Consider the following 16,658-nt stretch of genomic DNA (forward strand, 5'->3'; position numbering starts at 1 on the left):
GGGGTAGAGGGAGAGGGGGTGGGGGAGAGGGAGTGGAGAAGAAGGCCAAGAGAGCAAGGTGTCTTGAAAACTAAGAGAAAACCATTTCAAGGAGAGAGCAGACCAGTGCCAGATGCTGCGGGAATCAGTTGAAAGGACTGAAGAATACTCATTGAAATTAGCAACAAGGCAGTTGTTAAAGACCTTGAGAAAGGCAGTGGAGGGAGCCCAGGCCAGATTATAGAGTGTGCATCTGCAGGCAGGAAAGAGCTCTTTTATGCAGTGAGGGCATAAAAGAAAGGAAAGAGCCAGCAACTGGCGGGAGATGTGGGTTTAAGAAAGTGGTTCTTTGTTTGTTTTATAAACACAGGAGCGATGGATATTGTAGAAAACACTTGATAGGGAGAATTTGAAGACTTGTTGGAGGTGAAGATAATGAAAAGAAATTCACATACCAAATATTGATCAGCTCAAAAACATCACAATGTAAAGGTTTCTAAAGATGTAAAGTACCGTGTCCCCATAAGAACACGCTATCATCGTTAATGGATTCAAACACACTTAAGAATGTAAAATGATTCCAAGAGGTTCTGAAGGAATCCCATTTTAAACTATTTTTAAAGTCACATTAAAAATACTATTTTTAAAATTATGGCAATTTTAGCTCTTGCCCATAGAGATCATACTCTTTAAATAATAGATATCTTCGAATGGTTGGTGGTAGAGGGAGCTTCTCCAGTGAGGATGGCTGGCAGAGTCGCTGCAGTCCCATAAGTCTTCGAATTTTTAGCCGACACAAATGCTTTAATGAGCAAGGATTCTCTAAAATGATGGGAAAAAAAACAAGCAAAAAATAAAAACAATATCGTAGATTGACTTGTAAGTCACCTACTGTTTTAGAATAACATTACTAGTGTCATTGTAAAAATCAGATATGTATACATTTAGCAACTGACAATTTTAAAAGAAATTCAAAGTGTGATTAAGCATCCCTGACACTACTTCAGAATGCAGTCTCCATGCAGACAAACACTCAGCCTGTCTCCATGTCAGGAAGACAGCCTGGCTCATAGTGGGTGTCGAGCCAGAACACGTTAAATGAATGAATGGAATTGGCTTAAGAAAGCAAATGCTGCGCATGGGTGGTTCAGTTGGTTAAGCGTCCAACTCTTGATTTCTCCTCAGGTCGTGACCTCACAGTTGTGAGATCGAGCTCGTGATTAAGTGATTCCGTGTGTCTGTAATTCAATCTTAGATTTGTTTCAGTTTCTGATACTTAAACATTCTGTATTTTTTAAAAAAATCTAACATCACTTAAATATCCGATATTAGTCTTTATTTTCAACTCTTACTTTATCTATATTACAACACTGATATATTGTCCCGGCGGATAATGTGAAAAGGCAGCGGAGCACCGGGTTTTAGCTGTGGGCTTTGGACTGTTGGTGTAGATTTAAATCGTGGCTCTGCCACTTAGTATCTGTGTGACCTTGAACTTAACCTCTGTGATCTCAGTATTCTCACCTGTGAAATGTGGATAACAACGGGACCTACCTGATAGGGTGTTTGAAGCTCAAACAAATTAATTTGTGTAAAGTATTAGAAAACTGCTTGGTACTTTGTAACCACTCAGTAATATGAACTATCACTCAGTTCAGGAATAAATGATATCACATTTCCACTACCTTTGTGATTATCTTCTTAAAAAATTAAAACAGTGATTTTCAAAAACTATGGAGGCAAAATTATTATTACCCAAATAGGCAAAATAAGCCCATTTTTAAAAGAAAGAAATTACATTTTATTTTCTTCTTTAACAAATACACCGCCTCACATATGTCTGGAGGAATCCTGACATCCAGTGGTTAACCACGCTCACAGCATTCAACTGACTTCCACTCCAGCTGCATTAATGTATGACTGAAACAGCAAAACACCTTCTTGGTCTTCCTCCTTGATTTCCTTTCTAAAGTCAACAGAATTGTTACTCTTTTGTAATAAAAACACATGGACAATTAATTAGCAGTTAGAAGCGAACTCTGTTCTGCCTATGACAGGAAGCACAGTGGTGTTGGAGAGAGTGGTTTGAGGTAAGACAGACAAGGGTTCGAATCTTGGCTTCGTTTTCCAGGTCTATACCTCTTACAATCTCCAAAATGTTTTAACCTCTTTATTATAAAAATAAAATATAAAGTAACTACACACGTATAGCTTTATGAGTCATTATTAGTGATTACAAGATGAGTATCTTTAATTACCTCCCAGGTCATGAATAGAAGAATTTCCCCAGCTGCCCTAGGATTTCCTCCATAATCCATTGCAATCTTTATTCCTTTCTCCCCCATGTTACCACTATTCTGACTTTTATGGTAATCACTTCCTTTATTATTTATTTATTCTTTTAAGTCATCTCTGCACCCAATATGGGGCCTGAACTTACAACCCGAGATCAAGAGTTGCACATTCCACTGACTGAACCAGCCAGGTGCCCCCGGAATCACTTACTTTAGAGCTTCATCATCTAAGTGTATTATCCCTGTGCTATTGTATTCACAATATTTTTTAAAAAATGATATGATCTTTAAGTCTTTTTTAATCCTTCCTCTTCTCTTCCCTTCAATGAATCTCTGAAGAACCAAAAAGCCCTGCAGTTTCCCACAGCTTAAATTTTGCTGATTGCATTTTCACGGTGCAGGTCTGTGTTTTCCCGCCATTTCTATTTCTAGCAAATTGATAGCCAGATACAGAGACTTGAGCTGACTCAGGTTTGATCTCTTTGGCAAAACTATACCTGTGTTCTTTCATGTGCTGTGTTCTTTCATCAATGGCACGTAATGAGATAGTGGGAACAATTGATGTTCAATGACTAAATCCGTTAGCTGACTGGGGACTGCAAAATGGTGACATCTAGTTATATCATTTCTTTTTCACTTCTTATTTGAAATATTTTAACAAAGAGACACTTTTGCTCCTCTTCTTTGTGGTTACTAGTGACACAAATCACATAGGTAAGGCAGAATAAATGCTTAGATCTTTTCCTTTATAAGTTTTCAAGCTAATGAGTTGATTTTATCTTCTGGAGCTGACCAATTTTTAAAATATCGTATTTTAGCATACTTGGTTTCTATTTATTGATAGAATTACCCTTTGGAAGCTTCATTGTCCCATCTTTGGCCAGTAGGATCCTCTTCAAGTTGCCTGAATTCTTTTGGCCTGCTCTTGTAGGCTTTGAGCATTTCTTTGCAATGTGGAATGACAGACATTCCAGGCTCATCCTGGACATTGCTTCCTGAAACCTGAAATCATCCATTTCCTTTTCTAGGAAATGGTATTTCAAGACCACAGCCTGCTGGGGATGCTCGATGCTACTCAGTTTGTCTTTGTTTCTAAGCCTTTTTTGTAGACACATACACACACATACACCTCAGGTAAAATAGCTTGAGTTCAAATTGATTCTTCCAATTCAAGTTCAAGACTAAAAGATGTTTTTCTTTTTACCATCTTACGTCTGTATTTCCTTTCTTCCACACAGATAATCTGGTTCTCAAGGATACAAAGAATAATAGAGTTAGACTATCCCATAATCACTCACTTACTGAATGAGTCTCATTCTCAAGTAATAGTGTTAATATTATGCCACCATCATGTAATTTGATATCTTTAAAAAATGTTTTTGTGGCTCAGTTGGTTGGATGTCCCACTTCGGCTCAGCTCATGATCTCATGGTTCGTGAGTAAGAGCCCGGCGTTGGGCTCTGTGCTGACAGCTAGGAGCCTAGAGCCTGCTGTGGATTCTGTGTTTCCCTCTCCTCTCTCTCTGTCCCTCCCATGCTCATACTCTGTTTCTCTCTCTCTCTGTCTCTCTCTCTCAAAAATAAATAAACATTGAAAAAATAAAAATAAACATAAAAGATATTTTTGTGTAGGGTTGCCTGGTTGGCCTGGTCAGTGGAGTATGTAACTCTTGGTCTCAGGGTTAGTTCAAGCCCTACATAGAGTGAAGAGATTACTTAAAAATAAAATCTTAAAAAAAGTTTTTGTGTGTGCTCTGTTTTTATTTATTTATTTATTTATTTATTTGTTTATTTATTTATTTATTATTTTTGAGAGAGAGAGACAGAGTTGAGTTGGGGAGGGACAGAGAGAGGTTAGACACAGAGTCCGGAGCAGGCTCCAGGCTCTGAGCTGTCCGCACAGAGCCCAAAGCTGGGCTTGACTTCATGAACCGTGAAATCATAACCAAAGCTGGACGCTCAACCGACTGAGCCACCCAGGCACCCTTGCTCTCTCCAATTTAAAATAGTTGTGTCAGGGGTGCCTGGGTGACTCAGTCAGTTAAGCGTCTGACTTCGACTCAGATCATGATCTCACGGTTACTGAGTTCAAGCCCTGCGTCAGGCTCTGTGCTGACAGCTCAGATCACAGACCCTGCTTCAGGTTCTGTGTCTTCCCCTCTCTCTTACCCTTCCCTGCTAGCNTATCTGACCATGCAGCCCTACATATTATATCTTCTCCCTTTTAACTCCCTTTTAACTTGGTGTTCTGTCTAATGCTCAGTACTAGTCCTTCTGTCAGTCCCTCTCCTCATTTTGGTTTATCTGAAGCTCATTTCCTAGTGTTTCTTCAGAAGACAGTCAGAGAAACCATTATTACCTGAGAGAATCTGCTTCTTCCCCCATAAGTCAATTGTTTTTGCCCACATGACCAAAGAATATAGTAATTTGTAGTTTTGTCTTTTCTTTTTATCATAGATTTTTTTTTTTTTGTAAAATAAGTTTTTGTATTTGTTCTGTTCCCTCAAAGAGAACATTTGTTGGTTTTCCTTTTCAAGGAACCCTATTATTCTTTTCCTTACTCTTATCGCCTATCTTTAATATCTGTCACTGCCTTTCAAATGCTTTGGTTTATTCCTTTATTTCTGTTTTATTCAAAAATGTTTCTTCTGTTTCAGCTTCTGTTTCTCTGAAGGTATTATCTACTGCTTTATTAGTTCTTGCTTTCATTCTGGTTCAGCCTTTGAATTTGAAATTAATTTTTTAAAAAAGAAATTATTTTTTTCTTTTTATGTCTAGTTCCTTCCTCAGTTCTATTATCTCATTTCTGAATTTTTGTAATTCAGATATTGTGTGGTTCTTTCATGTCTTGTATCATTTTCCTTATGTGATTTAGCCTGTTTTGAAATTAAGTCTTTAGTTTTCATCTGTTCTGAGGGTGTCCTTTCCTAGTGTGCTTTCTTGTCTGTAAGGATATTATTCTGTTCCTCTTCCTGTTTTTTCTTATAATAAATTTATATGAAACTTGACTGTGATAATTTTCTGTTACTCATTTTGACGTGACATTAGTTTTCCTGAAGTTTTAGAAAGATGCTTGGTCCAAGATAGCTCTTCTGACTTTACAGAATTCCCTATTCTATTGTCTTCTTGCAATGATCTCAAATAGTGGCTTGCTCCTGAAGTTTCCTGGTTCTGTTTGCTGCCCCTCCTTTTATCTGGAGTTTCTCATGGCTCTGTCCTGCTTGATTTTGATTTTATTCCCAATGTGGGGTATGGTTCAGAAAGGGAGACTTAACAGGTCAGTTTCAAGAATTTATAGGGTCCAAGAGGTGCCTGGCTGCTCAGTTGGTGGGGCATGTGACTCTTGATCTTGGGATCATGAGTTCAAGTCCCATGTTAGGCATAGAGCTTACTTAATAAAAATAAAATAAAATAAAATAAAAGATTGGTTTCCAAACTTTAGTGAGCTTCAGAATGACTTAACATCTTTAAAAAAAGAGAATTTATAGGATCGAGACTGTTTTGTAATTGCCCTTAGCCTTAGGCTGTATTTATAATATGATTCACTTTTATTATAAACTAAATTTTAACTTAGAGAATACAAAATGGCCGGCGTATAAGACAAACTTTTGATAGGAATTTGTCAATAAAGACCTGAGAGAGAGCATATCCAAAAGAATAACTCTAATTCATTCCATTCATCCATTTACTCAGTATTTATTATTTACTACTCACTAGGTATCATGCTAAGCCTTAAGAATACAAAAATAAACAGATGCCTGCCCACATGGAGATGAGAGTCTATATATCTTATGGTCTTATAGAAGTTTTTTAAAATGAGTTTGTCAAATGTTAATATAGTCATATTATTACTCATTATACAATGAAAGATTTGGAAAGTGTTAAAAATAGCAAAAAACTTAGCATCCCATATCAGAGGAAGTATTAAGGAAGATTTTTAAAAACCTGGATGATTCTGAAAATAAAGTAGCATAGAAAAAGAATCAAATATGACATTAAGAAACTTCCCCTGTATACATTCTGCATAAAAAAAATTATAGACAAAACTTTTTTTTTTTTTTTTTTACCTAGTATTTTAAGGATTTCTGGCCATTCTCTCTGTACTTCTAGTGCAGACTTCAGCTTAGCACACAGAGGGATATAATCCATGTAATCAATTAATACACGAATAACGCTGCCTACCAAATGTTTCATCCAAGGAACTGTAATGAACTCACAGAACTGAGAGAATTGATAAAATTTAATTTAGTAATACATTTAATATAGTATATACACAAGCACTCAATTTTGTTATGAAAAGTTACTATCATTGTCTTCTTACAGAAAATATAAGTACCTTCCTTGTAATGAACAAAAAAGAAAAATAAATTGTTTGCTTTTATCTGGGAAACTATGAGCCCTGAAGCTATATGCATGACTTTGATGTGATAGCAGTCAACTTAGCATGGAAGAATCAGGTTGCTTTCCATGATTCTTCTCTCCATGTTTCCATTCCCAATTTTCCACCAAATAAGCATAAATTATTAGTTGCATACATTTTCACATTCATCTACATTCAGTTTCCAATTTTAGAAAAACAACCTTTTTTGCCTCATTTTATGCTTATATCCCCATATTATTGCAAGCAAAAATCCAAGAAAAAGAAAAATATAAGAGAGTGATTTTTCTTTTCTTGTGATATCTCTAAATGAGCAAAAGTTAGGATGATGACCCAGTAGGAAGAAGAAAAGAATGTAACTCACCGGGTTATCTTTTATTACACAAGATGTCCACCCCGGTAGTACCTCTTCTTCTATCTCTGACCACACAAATGAATTTCCAAAGATGTTCCCATGCATGCAGTCAAAGCACATCTCCACTTGGTAGCCATTATTCAGCAACAGCCTCAGCATTACCTCATCATTTAGGGCATATTGAATGGCACTGGGGAAACGTGTGTCATTCACATGCATGAAATAACAATTGACGTTAGCTCCATGGGAGAGAAGCAGCCGGACAATTTCATGGTTATTGGCCCTCACTGCCACGAGTAGACAGTTGAGGGGATCTAGGTTTGGGTCTGCACCTGCAGCCAGAAGGACTTCCGTGCACTGGATATCATTGTTAGAAACAGCAAAATAGAGTGCGGTCTTCCGCTCGTCGTCATAGCTCTCGGAAATGTGGTCAGCGAGCCGGGTATTGACATCAAAGCCATTTTCAATAAGCAGCTCTAGGCACTGTACGTTTTGTCCGTCTGCTGCTGAGTGAATTGGTGTTAGCCCACTTTTCTGGATTGCATGTTTGGATGTTACTGGGATAAGATACTTCAGCGCACTAAANACATGGCAGGAAGAAAATGAAGAATTTTAATAAACCAGTTTCCTCACTAGACAAGCGAATACAGCCTGTTTAGCTTCTTTTCTTGTCTCTAGATAACCTCATACAAAAACATTTAACATTTCACTTTTGCCCACTGGCTTACTGCTCAGTTTAGTATAATTCAGTTTTGTTTTTAGTTTCCCATTCTAAATATTCCCGGGGAACATGCTTGATGTCCTATGTTTGGTCCTAGAATTGTGGTTCTTCAGGAATGCTCTCTGTCTTCCAATTCTCTTGGGAACAACGTACTACTTATAAACAACCAAAACTCTTTAACGAAAAAAATATAAAAGATAAGCTCATCTGATGCCATAGAAGAATGTTTTATAATCTTGACCTTGAGAATTATGGAGTCACAGGACATGACCTTGAACATTGCTTAGTCCAACCCCTCATTCAACAGAAGAGCAACAGAAGTCTGGAGAGGTGAAATGACTAGTCCATGGTCACACATGGACTGTGGAGCAAGGACTAGAGCTCAGGCCTTTTGAATTCTCATTCGTTCCTTCTCTCTCACTTCTTTCTGAGCAGTCTATTCTTTAGTAGTGGCCGTGCACCTCCCGCCTGCCTCCATATAGCTTGCAATGGAATTAATAGCCACAAAAAAGACTCTTTATTATTTCATCACCCTACATCAGTCCAATGGGGATAACTCACCACAGCTTAGGTTTCTACGAACCTGTGATAAACAGTTGTGAATTTCACACTTGCCTGAACAACTAGACACGCATGAGAGCCACAGCAAGGAGAACTTGATCTCTTGTGCCTAATTCAGAGCTACCATGTGTGAATTTATGAACACTGGGAGTAAATCCAGGTAAACTTTAACAACATGTCACTTAGCATCAATTATGTGTCATTGGCCACTTGACTTAGCCAATGTGGCCACTGAAGGTGCTAAGGCCTAATGATTGCAAAATTTTTGAACTTGTAAAATATATTAAATTGCCTAAAACCATCCTCTTATGGTGGGTGGTTTAATTTAGTGATTATAGATTTGTATGGATGTGTTGATTGTGGCACATTTTGTGATTTAAAAATCTATCCAAACCTTTTCCCCCCACCAGCATAAAGATATCTGACCTTATAATGAAATTTTTCTATTCAAGGGTGAATTTGACATTATATCATAATATCTATAGGTATTAATAAACATTGGAGTAATACTGGTAGTATTGTCACAAAGTCCTTTGTCAAAGGCAAAAGTTTTAGAAACTGTGTAGCTTTTTGTTACACACATTGATAAAACAAAAAACAGAGAGACATATTTGGGTGGTTTGTGCAGAATTCTCAGTTATAACTTATTTCCTTCTAAGAGAAAAAATTTTAATTATAAAAGTGGTGGGGTGCCTGGATGGCTCAGTTAAGTGTCCGGCTTCGGCTCAGGTCATGATCTCACGGTTCATGGGTTCGAGCCCCGCGTCGGGCTCTGTACTGACAGCGAGCTCAGAGCCTGACGCCTGTTTCAGATTCTGTGTCTCCCTCGCTCTATGACCTTCTCCTGCTCATGCTGTCTGTCTCTCTCAGAAATAAATAAAACATTAAAAAAAACTTAATTATAAAAGTGGTATAAGTTCAATGTTCAAATTCTAGAAAGTTCCAGAACATAAAAAGAAAGGGAAAAATAAAACAGATATTAATATACACAAAATGTGTGCACAGCGTGTCTTTTTCTTTTCAGATTTTGGGAGGTATTATATAGATTAGGCTTGAGATTCTACTGTACATACACTTTTGTATTTTTCAACTTAAAATGATCTTATGATTTGTTACTCACAGATAATGTCCCTCGTAAGCAGCTCGGTGTATGGGAAGATGCCCTGCTCTGTTAGGAACATTTCCACTTCCTCCGTATTCCAGCAGGAGGGAAATGCAGTCAGGATTGCCCCCTCCTGCTGCCTCAAACAACACTGATGCCCCATCATCCGCCAAAGCAAACACATCACCACCTGACAATGTAAATAAAACATATGGCAGAGTGATAACTGGAATTATTTGAAATTGTCATGACAGTTGCCTTAATAATAACCTGCTGTTTTCCTTTCTGGCTAGGACTTAAAATTAAAAGTATAGGATTAAGAACAGCTGTGTTCTCAGTATTTTCAATAAACAATTATGCATGCATGTTTCATTTGATTAGAAAATCTTTGCGTGAGAAATCAAGAAGTCAATTTACATGGTAGACAAATACTCCCAGGAAAAGGAGTAGTCTCTTAAAGGCAACGTTAACTCTCTATTTCATTTCAACAAGTGCCCTCTGTGTGCTGTGTGTGACCCAGCAGAAGATCCTAAAGTGAAAAAATATGACTACCTTAAGGAGTTCAGAGGGGAAATGAGACAAAATATTATCAAAGAACACAAACTGTATAACATTCAAGTGACTTAGGACTAGAGTCATGATGTAGGAGAAAGAGGTGTTGAGTTCTGGCTCTGCTGCAGACTGAGAGAGTCTGGGGCAAGCTACTTACTTCTAGGAATATCCATCTCCTCATCTGTAAAATACCGCTTATTTCATAGAGTTCATATGATAACTAAATGAGGTTGTGTTGTGAGGGGGCCTCAAAAATGTTAGTCTTTTCTCCACAGAGGATCCTTAGGGGAGTAGATGACCCTAGCCCTTATTTACAAAGGAGGAAAACTGAGAACCAGAAGTTTTAGTAAAGCTAGGCAGAATTGTAGGTCATGATGTATAGGGTGTAATTAAGTTGTGGAAGAGGGGGCTTTCGAGGGGTTTCTCGAGGAGCTGAGTACAAAAGCCTGATGCCCAGTTACATTCAGGAGAGGAAGGGGAGCCAATGAGGAATGGAGAAAAAGAAATTGAGGGACAGGAGAAACATCAAGAATGTGCAATTCCTTTTCACGTACCTCTGTGGATTAAGTGTTCTAACACATCACAGTGACCATACTCAGCAGCAACACCTAACGGTGTGACTCCAAATCCGTCTCTCAGATGGACATTGCCTCCGTGGTTTAGTAGCAGCGCTATGATATCTTTGCGGCCTTGTTTGGCTGCTTCATGCATTGCCGACCATCGCTTGATGCAGGGTTGGTCAAGGCTGGCGTTGTGTTTAAGCAGAGTGAACACCATGTCGTATGAGCCCTGTTTTACAGCTGGAAGATGATTTTAAAAAACTATCAACAGTAGGCATATATTTTTTTAAATGTTTTATTTATTTCTAGGAGACAGAGAGAGAGACAGCGTGAGCAGGAGAGGGTCAGAGAGAGAGAGAGGGAGTCACAGACTGAAACAGGCTCCAGGCTCTGAGCTGGCAGTCAGCACAGAGCCTAACGCGCGGCTCGAACCCACGAACCGCGAAATCATGACCTAAGCGAAAGTCAGATGCTTAACCGACTAAGCCACCCAGGCGCCCCTATCAACAGTAGGCATATTGACGTGGATATTTTAGATGGTATGAAACTAAATACTAATTTATTTTTAATATTTAAAAATGTTTATTTGAGAGAGAGAGAGAGAGAACGAGCAGAGAGAAAGGGAGACAGAGGATCCAGAGAGGGCTCTGTGCTGACAGCAGACAGCCTGACGCTGGGCTCGAACTCCCAAACCATGAGATCATGACTTGAGCTGAAGTCGGATGCTTAACTGACTGAGCCACCCAGACACCCCTAATTACTAAATTTAATATCAAAATAGATATCACCTATTCCCTCTTCTTCTACACGAAAATACTGTAGTTTTCATACTCCTTCTATTTCTCATACCCAAGATGATGCTGTCTTTTCTTTAAGACCTTGACCTGAGGAGGTCAAAAGTTTTATGGACACCATGCACATCACTAAAATAGGATGTTATGTGTATACTCTTTCTAAACTTTAGAAAAAGAAAATAAATGAAATGAAAATAACATTCCTGTTGGGTTGTATAAATTAAATAATGTATGGAAATGCTTAATATATACTAGCAGCTCAATAAATTATAACTATTATTATTAATATAATTTCATCACTTCTAGGATCCTGGAGCCCATGTGTGAATAATGTTTATGAAGTCCCCTCATCACCCCCCAGAAAGACTTTTTTTCCCTCCACCAAAAATAACAGCAAGTATTAAATGAACTTCTGTTTCCCGTGATCTTAATGGAGGTTAGCAACGAGAAGGTTTAGAATCCAGGTAGGTCCAATGTTCTAAGTAGGTGAAGCCTATGACAGCTAGTATACTACAGTGTAAGGGATTCACTAGATCATATGCTGCTCTTCCCCTTTGCTTGTTTTTAATAGATGAAATTACAGGTAAAAAGCTCTGCCAACCCAGCTTTGAGTTACTAAGAGATGGTCCTAGTTTAGATATAAATAATTCTATAAGATGTAATGTCTTTTTATCTTATTAGTAAGTAAAATCTTAGTAAGAAACAGAGAAGGACGAGTGCTACTCCCTGCAGAAGAGGTAAATACAGAGGCGCCTGGGTGGCTCAGTCGATTGAACATCTGACTTCGGCTCAGGTCATGATCTCACAGTTCGTGGGTTCGAGCCCTGTGTCAGACTCTGTGCTGACTGCCAGCTCAGAGCCTGGAGCCTGTTTCAGATTCTGTATCTCCCTCTCTCTCTGACTCTCCCCTGCTCACGCTATCTCTCTCTCTCTCAGAAATAAACAAAACACTAAAAATTTTTTTTTTAAAAAAAGAAGAGATAAATACAATTACATTCACTCACTCATTCATTCATCCATTCATTCATTTATTCAGTTGACATGCTCTGGCTATATGAGAGGCCCTGTGCCGGATCCTGTGGACAGCAGGAAAAGGATGGGCTTGGTTCTCACTCATGCAATTGACAATTTAGGGAAGAAGCCCGTATTGTCTTCTATTTGAAGAGAGACTCCGAGTCCAGGTCTTTGCTGGGAAAGGCAGGACGGGATGGGGGGTGGGGTGGGGCGCACATAGAACATATTGGGGAGCAAGGGGGCAGAGTGCAGAAAGCACCTAAAGCCGAAACAAGGAAAAGGGCCCTCGAAGGCCTGACGAGAGGAAGAAGGCGTAATGCGGAGGCAGGCGAGCCATCACTGTGATGAGATTTCAGTTTTTCTCCGGTTCCCTAGAGTCTGTTGCCAAATGCCTTTCTCTGAATCACCCACCTGCCGCTGGCAGCTCTAATCATAGTGAATTACCTCATCCTAGCAGGTGTCATTGCAGAGAAAACATCAATAGGTTAAATGAACTAAGAGGTATGTGTCCTCATTTATCTTCTTGCTCCTATTACATTTTCTTCTAGAAAAAGTGTGTTAAAATAATGAATCTCTCCCATCGTGAACTGTTTTCCTTTTGTCTGACTCATGAAACATGTTGGTTAGAGATCTTAGTCTTTTTTCATGAGAACAATATCATGCAAAGGCCATGTTCCGCTTAAATTATTTTTAAAATAAAACTTTACTTGCAATTTAACTATTTTGGAACTAAGAATATATTTTATTTCGAGTAGAAATAATAATGGGAATCATGGGAGCCCCTCCCAAACTAACCCATGAACACATTCTTAACCAATAAATGGCTCAAATAATGAAAACTAATATGGCACAGTATTTGTGTAACATAATTAAGTAAAATAAAGCTTAAATAACTTATATAGTAATATATATATCTTCAACAACAATGCTTAAGAAACAAACTTCAGTTGAAGAGTTAAGGAATTAGAGACTTTTGTATAGATTTATAGTTTGCTGGCACTATTCCTTTTTATCTTAAATTTCTGTAATTTTCTCTTTTTTATGTTTATTTATTTATTTTGAGAGAGAGAGAGCATGAATGCATGGAGAGAGGCAGAGAGAGAGAGATCGAGAGAGAAAAATCCCAAGCAGGCTCCCGGCTGTCAGTGCAGAATCTGACTTGGGGCTTGAACTCACAAACTGTGAGATCATGACCTGAGCTGAAACCAAGAGTCAGATGATTAACTGACTGAGCCACCCAGGTGCCTCTAATTTCTGTCATTTTCTTTCCCTTTCTTGATGTATGTGTTTTGCTCATGTAATTTTTTTAATTGCACAAGTGATTTATCTTGTGACTTGTAAGACATTCAAATAGGGAAGAGAGATTTTTCTGAGGCTTCTTCACAAGGATTGTCAGATTGAAAGAGGAAAGGCAGTGAAGAGGATGTGTATTGATTTGTGACAAAGAAAGTATCTGAAATAAAATTAACCAAGCCAGAAATGGCATGAGGGTGTGGGCCGGGGAGGGCAGCAGAACTGAGATGTTGTGCTTCATGGTTCCCTGGGCTTCCTCTATTCCTGGGCCCCACTGGCCAAGATAATCTTGTGGCTATCCAACTAGAGAAAGGTGACACCAGCTTCAGAGGAGTGAGCAGAGAAGGAGTCTGAGTGCCAAATACCCTCACAAGTGTCAGATGATCACAAAGTAGATATCTGGTCCTCAGCAAGTAACCATGTGATGGATTGCAATACATCAAAGTACCACAAGTAAGGGCCTAATGGCTGATAGCAAAGAGGGGCCCTGGAGGGACCCAACGTGTCTTTTTTTTTTTTTTTGGCCATCTAAACATATTCTGTAATAAAGACAAAGACATGGCATCAGGCTAAGAAAAATAAAAATGACATCACACATAAAAATAAAAAGAGCAACATATTTTTCTCTTATCTCTCCCTTTCTTAGTTAATGGACTATGAGTAGCAAATTTCAAAGCAGGCTACAGAGTCAAGAAGAAAGCTGGGAAAGTGCCACGGATGACCATTTTCCCATAGAACCTAAAAATTCTTGACATGGCTTCCACCAAGGTGGTCTTGGAGAAGGTAACCCAAGAAAAATCTTATTCCCCGGGTACATGGATAATGGGGACATAAGTGAAGATCTTCAGAAAATTTCCCTTCTGAGACTTTTGTATTCTCTTTGGTATTACCATTTAGCCTTTTAATAATTTTTTAAAAAAATTTTTTATCCGTTTTTGAAAGACAGAAGGAGACAGAATGTGAGTGGGAGAGGGGCAGAGAGTGAAGGAGACACAGAATCTCAAGCTGACTCCAGGCTCCGAGCTGTCAGCACAGAGCTGGCGTGGGGCTCAAACCAATGAACCGTGAGATCATGACCTGAGCTGAAATTGGACACTCAACCAACTGAGCCACCCAGGTCCCCCTTACCATTTAGCTTTTCACATTATTTCTAAATGTTAATTCTATTTTGATTCTGATAACATAATGATCAACTTCCTTTCCCATACTTCAGATATTGCTGGATTAGAAAAACTAACACATGCAACTCCGAAATACATATAAATACTTAATGCTCTCTTGCAGTATTAAAAGCAAAAAGAAATCAAATGAGGGATAATCATGACTTAGTTGTGCCTTAAGTAAATGAATTAAAGATAGCAAGTATAGAATAATTGTATATTTGCAAAATGAGATAGTATACAAACTCTGAAAAAGTGTGTGCTTTTTTTGTTGTTGCCGAAATCAAAGATCTACAGATATTTATAGAACTGTCTATAGAAACAACAACACATATATGGATGTCATTGCAAAAACCCCATGGCATATGGCTTTAAAAATAGTACAGATCACATTAATAGTGGTGATGTAGCCATAGGTAAAGAGTTCTGGTTTACTTCTAAAAAGCACCAGTTATTGTAACAGATTCCACAACTCTATATCCCTAAGTGACAGGGAATGTTATCTCTGGTCATTTGTAGTTAATCTCATCTCACTTGTACAAACAGACTTGCCACTTTTTTATTGGTCAACAGAAATAGCAGAATACACACATTGAGAAGAAACTGATAAATGACAGCTTTAGGTTTACCATCATTACTTGTGTCAGAGTCGTGAACCTCTTCATAGGTGCCCAGGGCTCCATCTATGTGATCAGAATCTGCCGGTGCTTCATTGTTCTGAGGTGGACCTGGAATCTCTCTTTGAAACCCTCTTTCTGTTTCTTTTTTCTTGCTATCTGCTGCACACGCAACCTTACTTACAACTGGACCCTACCTAGAGGATATTCCTTTAGAACTGACACTTTTTGGGGCACCTGGTTAGCTCAGTCAGCTGGCTCAGGTCATGATCTCACAGTTTGTGAGTTCGAGCCCCTCATGGGGCTCTGTGCTGACAGCTCAGAGCCTGGAGCCTGCTTCAGATTCTGTGTCTTCCTCTCTCTCTGCCCCTCCCCCGCTCAGGCTCTGTCTGCCTCTCTCTAAAGGAAATACACATTAAAAAAAAAAAAAAGAACTGACAGTTCTGGCTTCACAAAACTCCAAGATTGGATCCCTCCTGGTTAGTTGGTGCTGAAGGATCTCTCACATTGGACCTCTTTGCAGGATTAAAAAAAAACACCACCACCACAGGGCAGATAAGACCGGTGTTAGGGAAGGAGCTCAGGGAAGAGAAGGAGCTGAGGTCACATAACTTCAGTACATAGTGGTTTTCAATAAATACTTATTAAATACTTATTTGTCTCAAACTATGAAAGTTTTAGAAAAGAAGGTTATTTACCAATCAGAAGCGGCGTCTCTCCTTTGTCATTTTTGGTGTTTGGCCACACTCCCTTTTCTAATAAAGTTCTTACATTTTCCACCAGACCAGCTTTGACTGCCAAAGTCAGGGGTGTTTCTCCATCAGAGGTCTTGAACTCCCAGAGTGTCTGGTAGGATGCTGAGATATGAAAGTATTGTATAAAGTTAAAAATCTTTACTTAAAGGATATCACAAAGATCAGAATAATCCAACATTATGTACGTTGGAGTGGACATCGTCAACTGATGACAAGGAAAGATTAAAAGATGTGATTACAGTTTATCAAAAGATGGTGAGTATACATAGATGAGCATGTACTCAACAGCTAGAAACCAACATCTGCGTTTCAAGGTTGTTGTTTTTTTTTCATGAATTGCATATTCTTTTTTTTTTGATAAATAGTAAAATAACTCCCCAATCCTTTGTATTGTTATTTCAATTGCAACTGAAATTGATTTTTGTCAAATAAAATCTGTGAGTGTGAGAATGAGAATGTATCTAAATACTGTCAGAAAATGTGAGAAAAGAAATAGCATGTTTAACGTCACCTTCTAGATCTAT

The 16,658-nt window shown here is 38.5% G+C and overlaps 1 protein-coding gene across 3 annotated transcripts in view; it reads right to left on the reverse strand.

Annotated features, from left to right (window-relative positions):
• Positions 1-580: 580 nt before the first annotated feature.
• The window catches only part of ASB15 (ankyrin repeat and SOCS box containing 15), a 55,291-nt gene continuing 39,213 nt past the window's right edge, over positions 581-16,658 (reverse strand). Inside the window, exons 8-13 of one of the 3 annotated variants that reach the window (XM_077773272.1) lie at positions 16,078-16,236; positions 10,496-10,741; positions 9,408-9,579; positions 7,015-7,585; positions 6,340-6,493; positions 581-801 (exon numbers count right to left, since the gene is read on the reverse strand). In XM_077773272.1, coding sequence (XP_077629398.1) covers positions 629-801; positions 6,340-6,493; positions 7,015-7,585; positions 9,408-9,579; positions 10,496-10,741; positions 16,078-16,236 — 1,475 coding nt within the window. In that variant the 3' untranslated portion in view covers positions 581-628. Of the gene's footprint in view, positions 802-1,870; positions 1,946-6,339; positions 6,494-7,014; positions 7,586-9,407; positions 9,580-10,495; positions 10,742-16,077; positions 16,237-16,658 lie in introns of those variants that run through there. The other 2 variants (XM_077773271.1, XM_077773270.1) reach the window with 2 other exon arrangements.

The sequence above is a fragment of the Crocuta crocuta genome, unplaced genomic scaffold (assembly GCF_008692635.1).
Source record: "Crocuta crocuta isolate KB4526 unplaced genomic scaffold, BGI_CrCroc_1.0 scaffold16, whole genome shotgun sequence".
Lineage (NCBI taxonomy): Eukaryota > Metazoa > Chordata > Mammalia > Carnivora > Hyaenidae > Crocuta > Crocuta crocuta.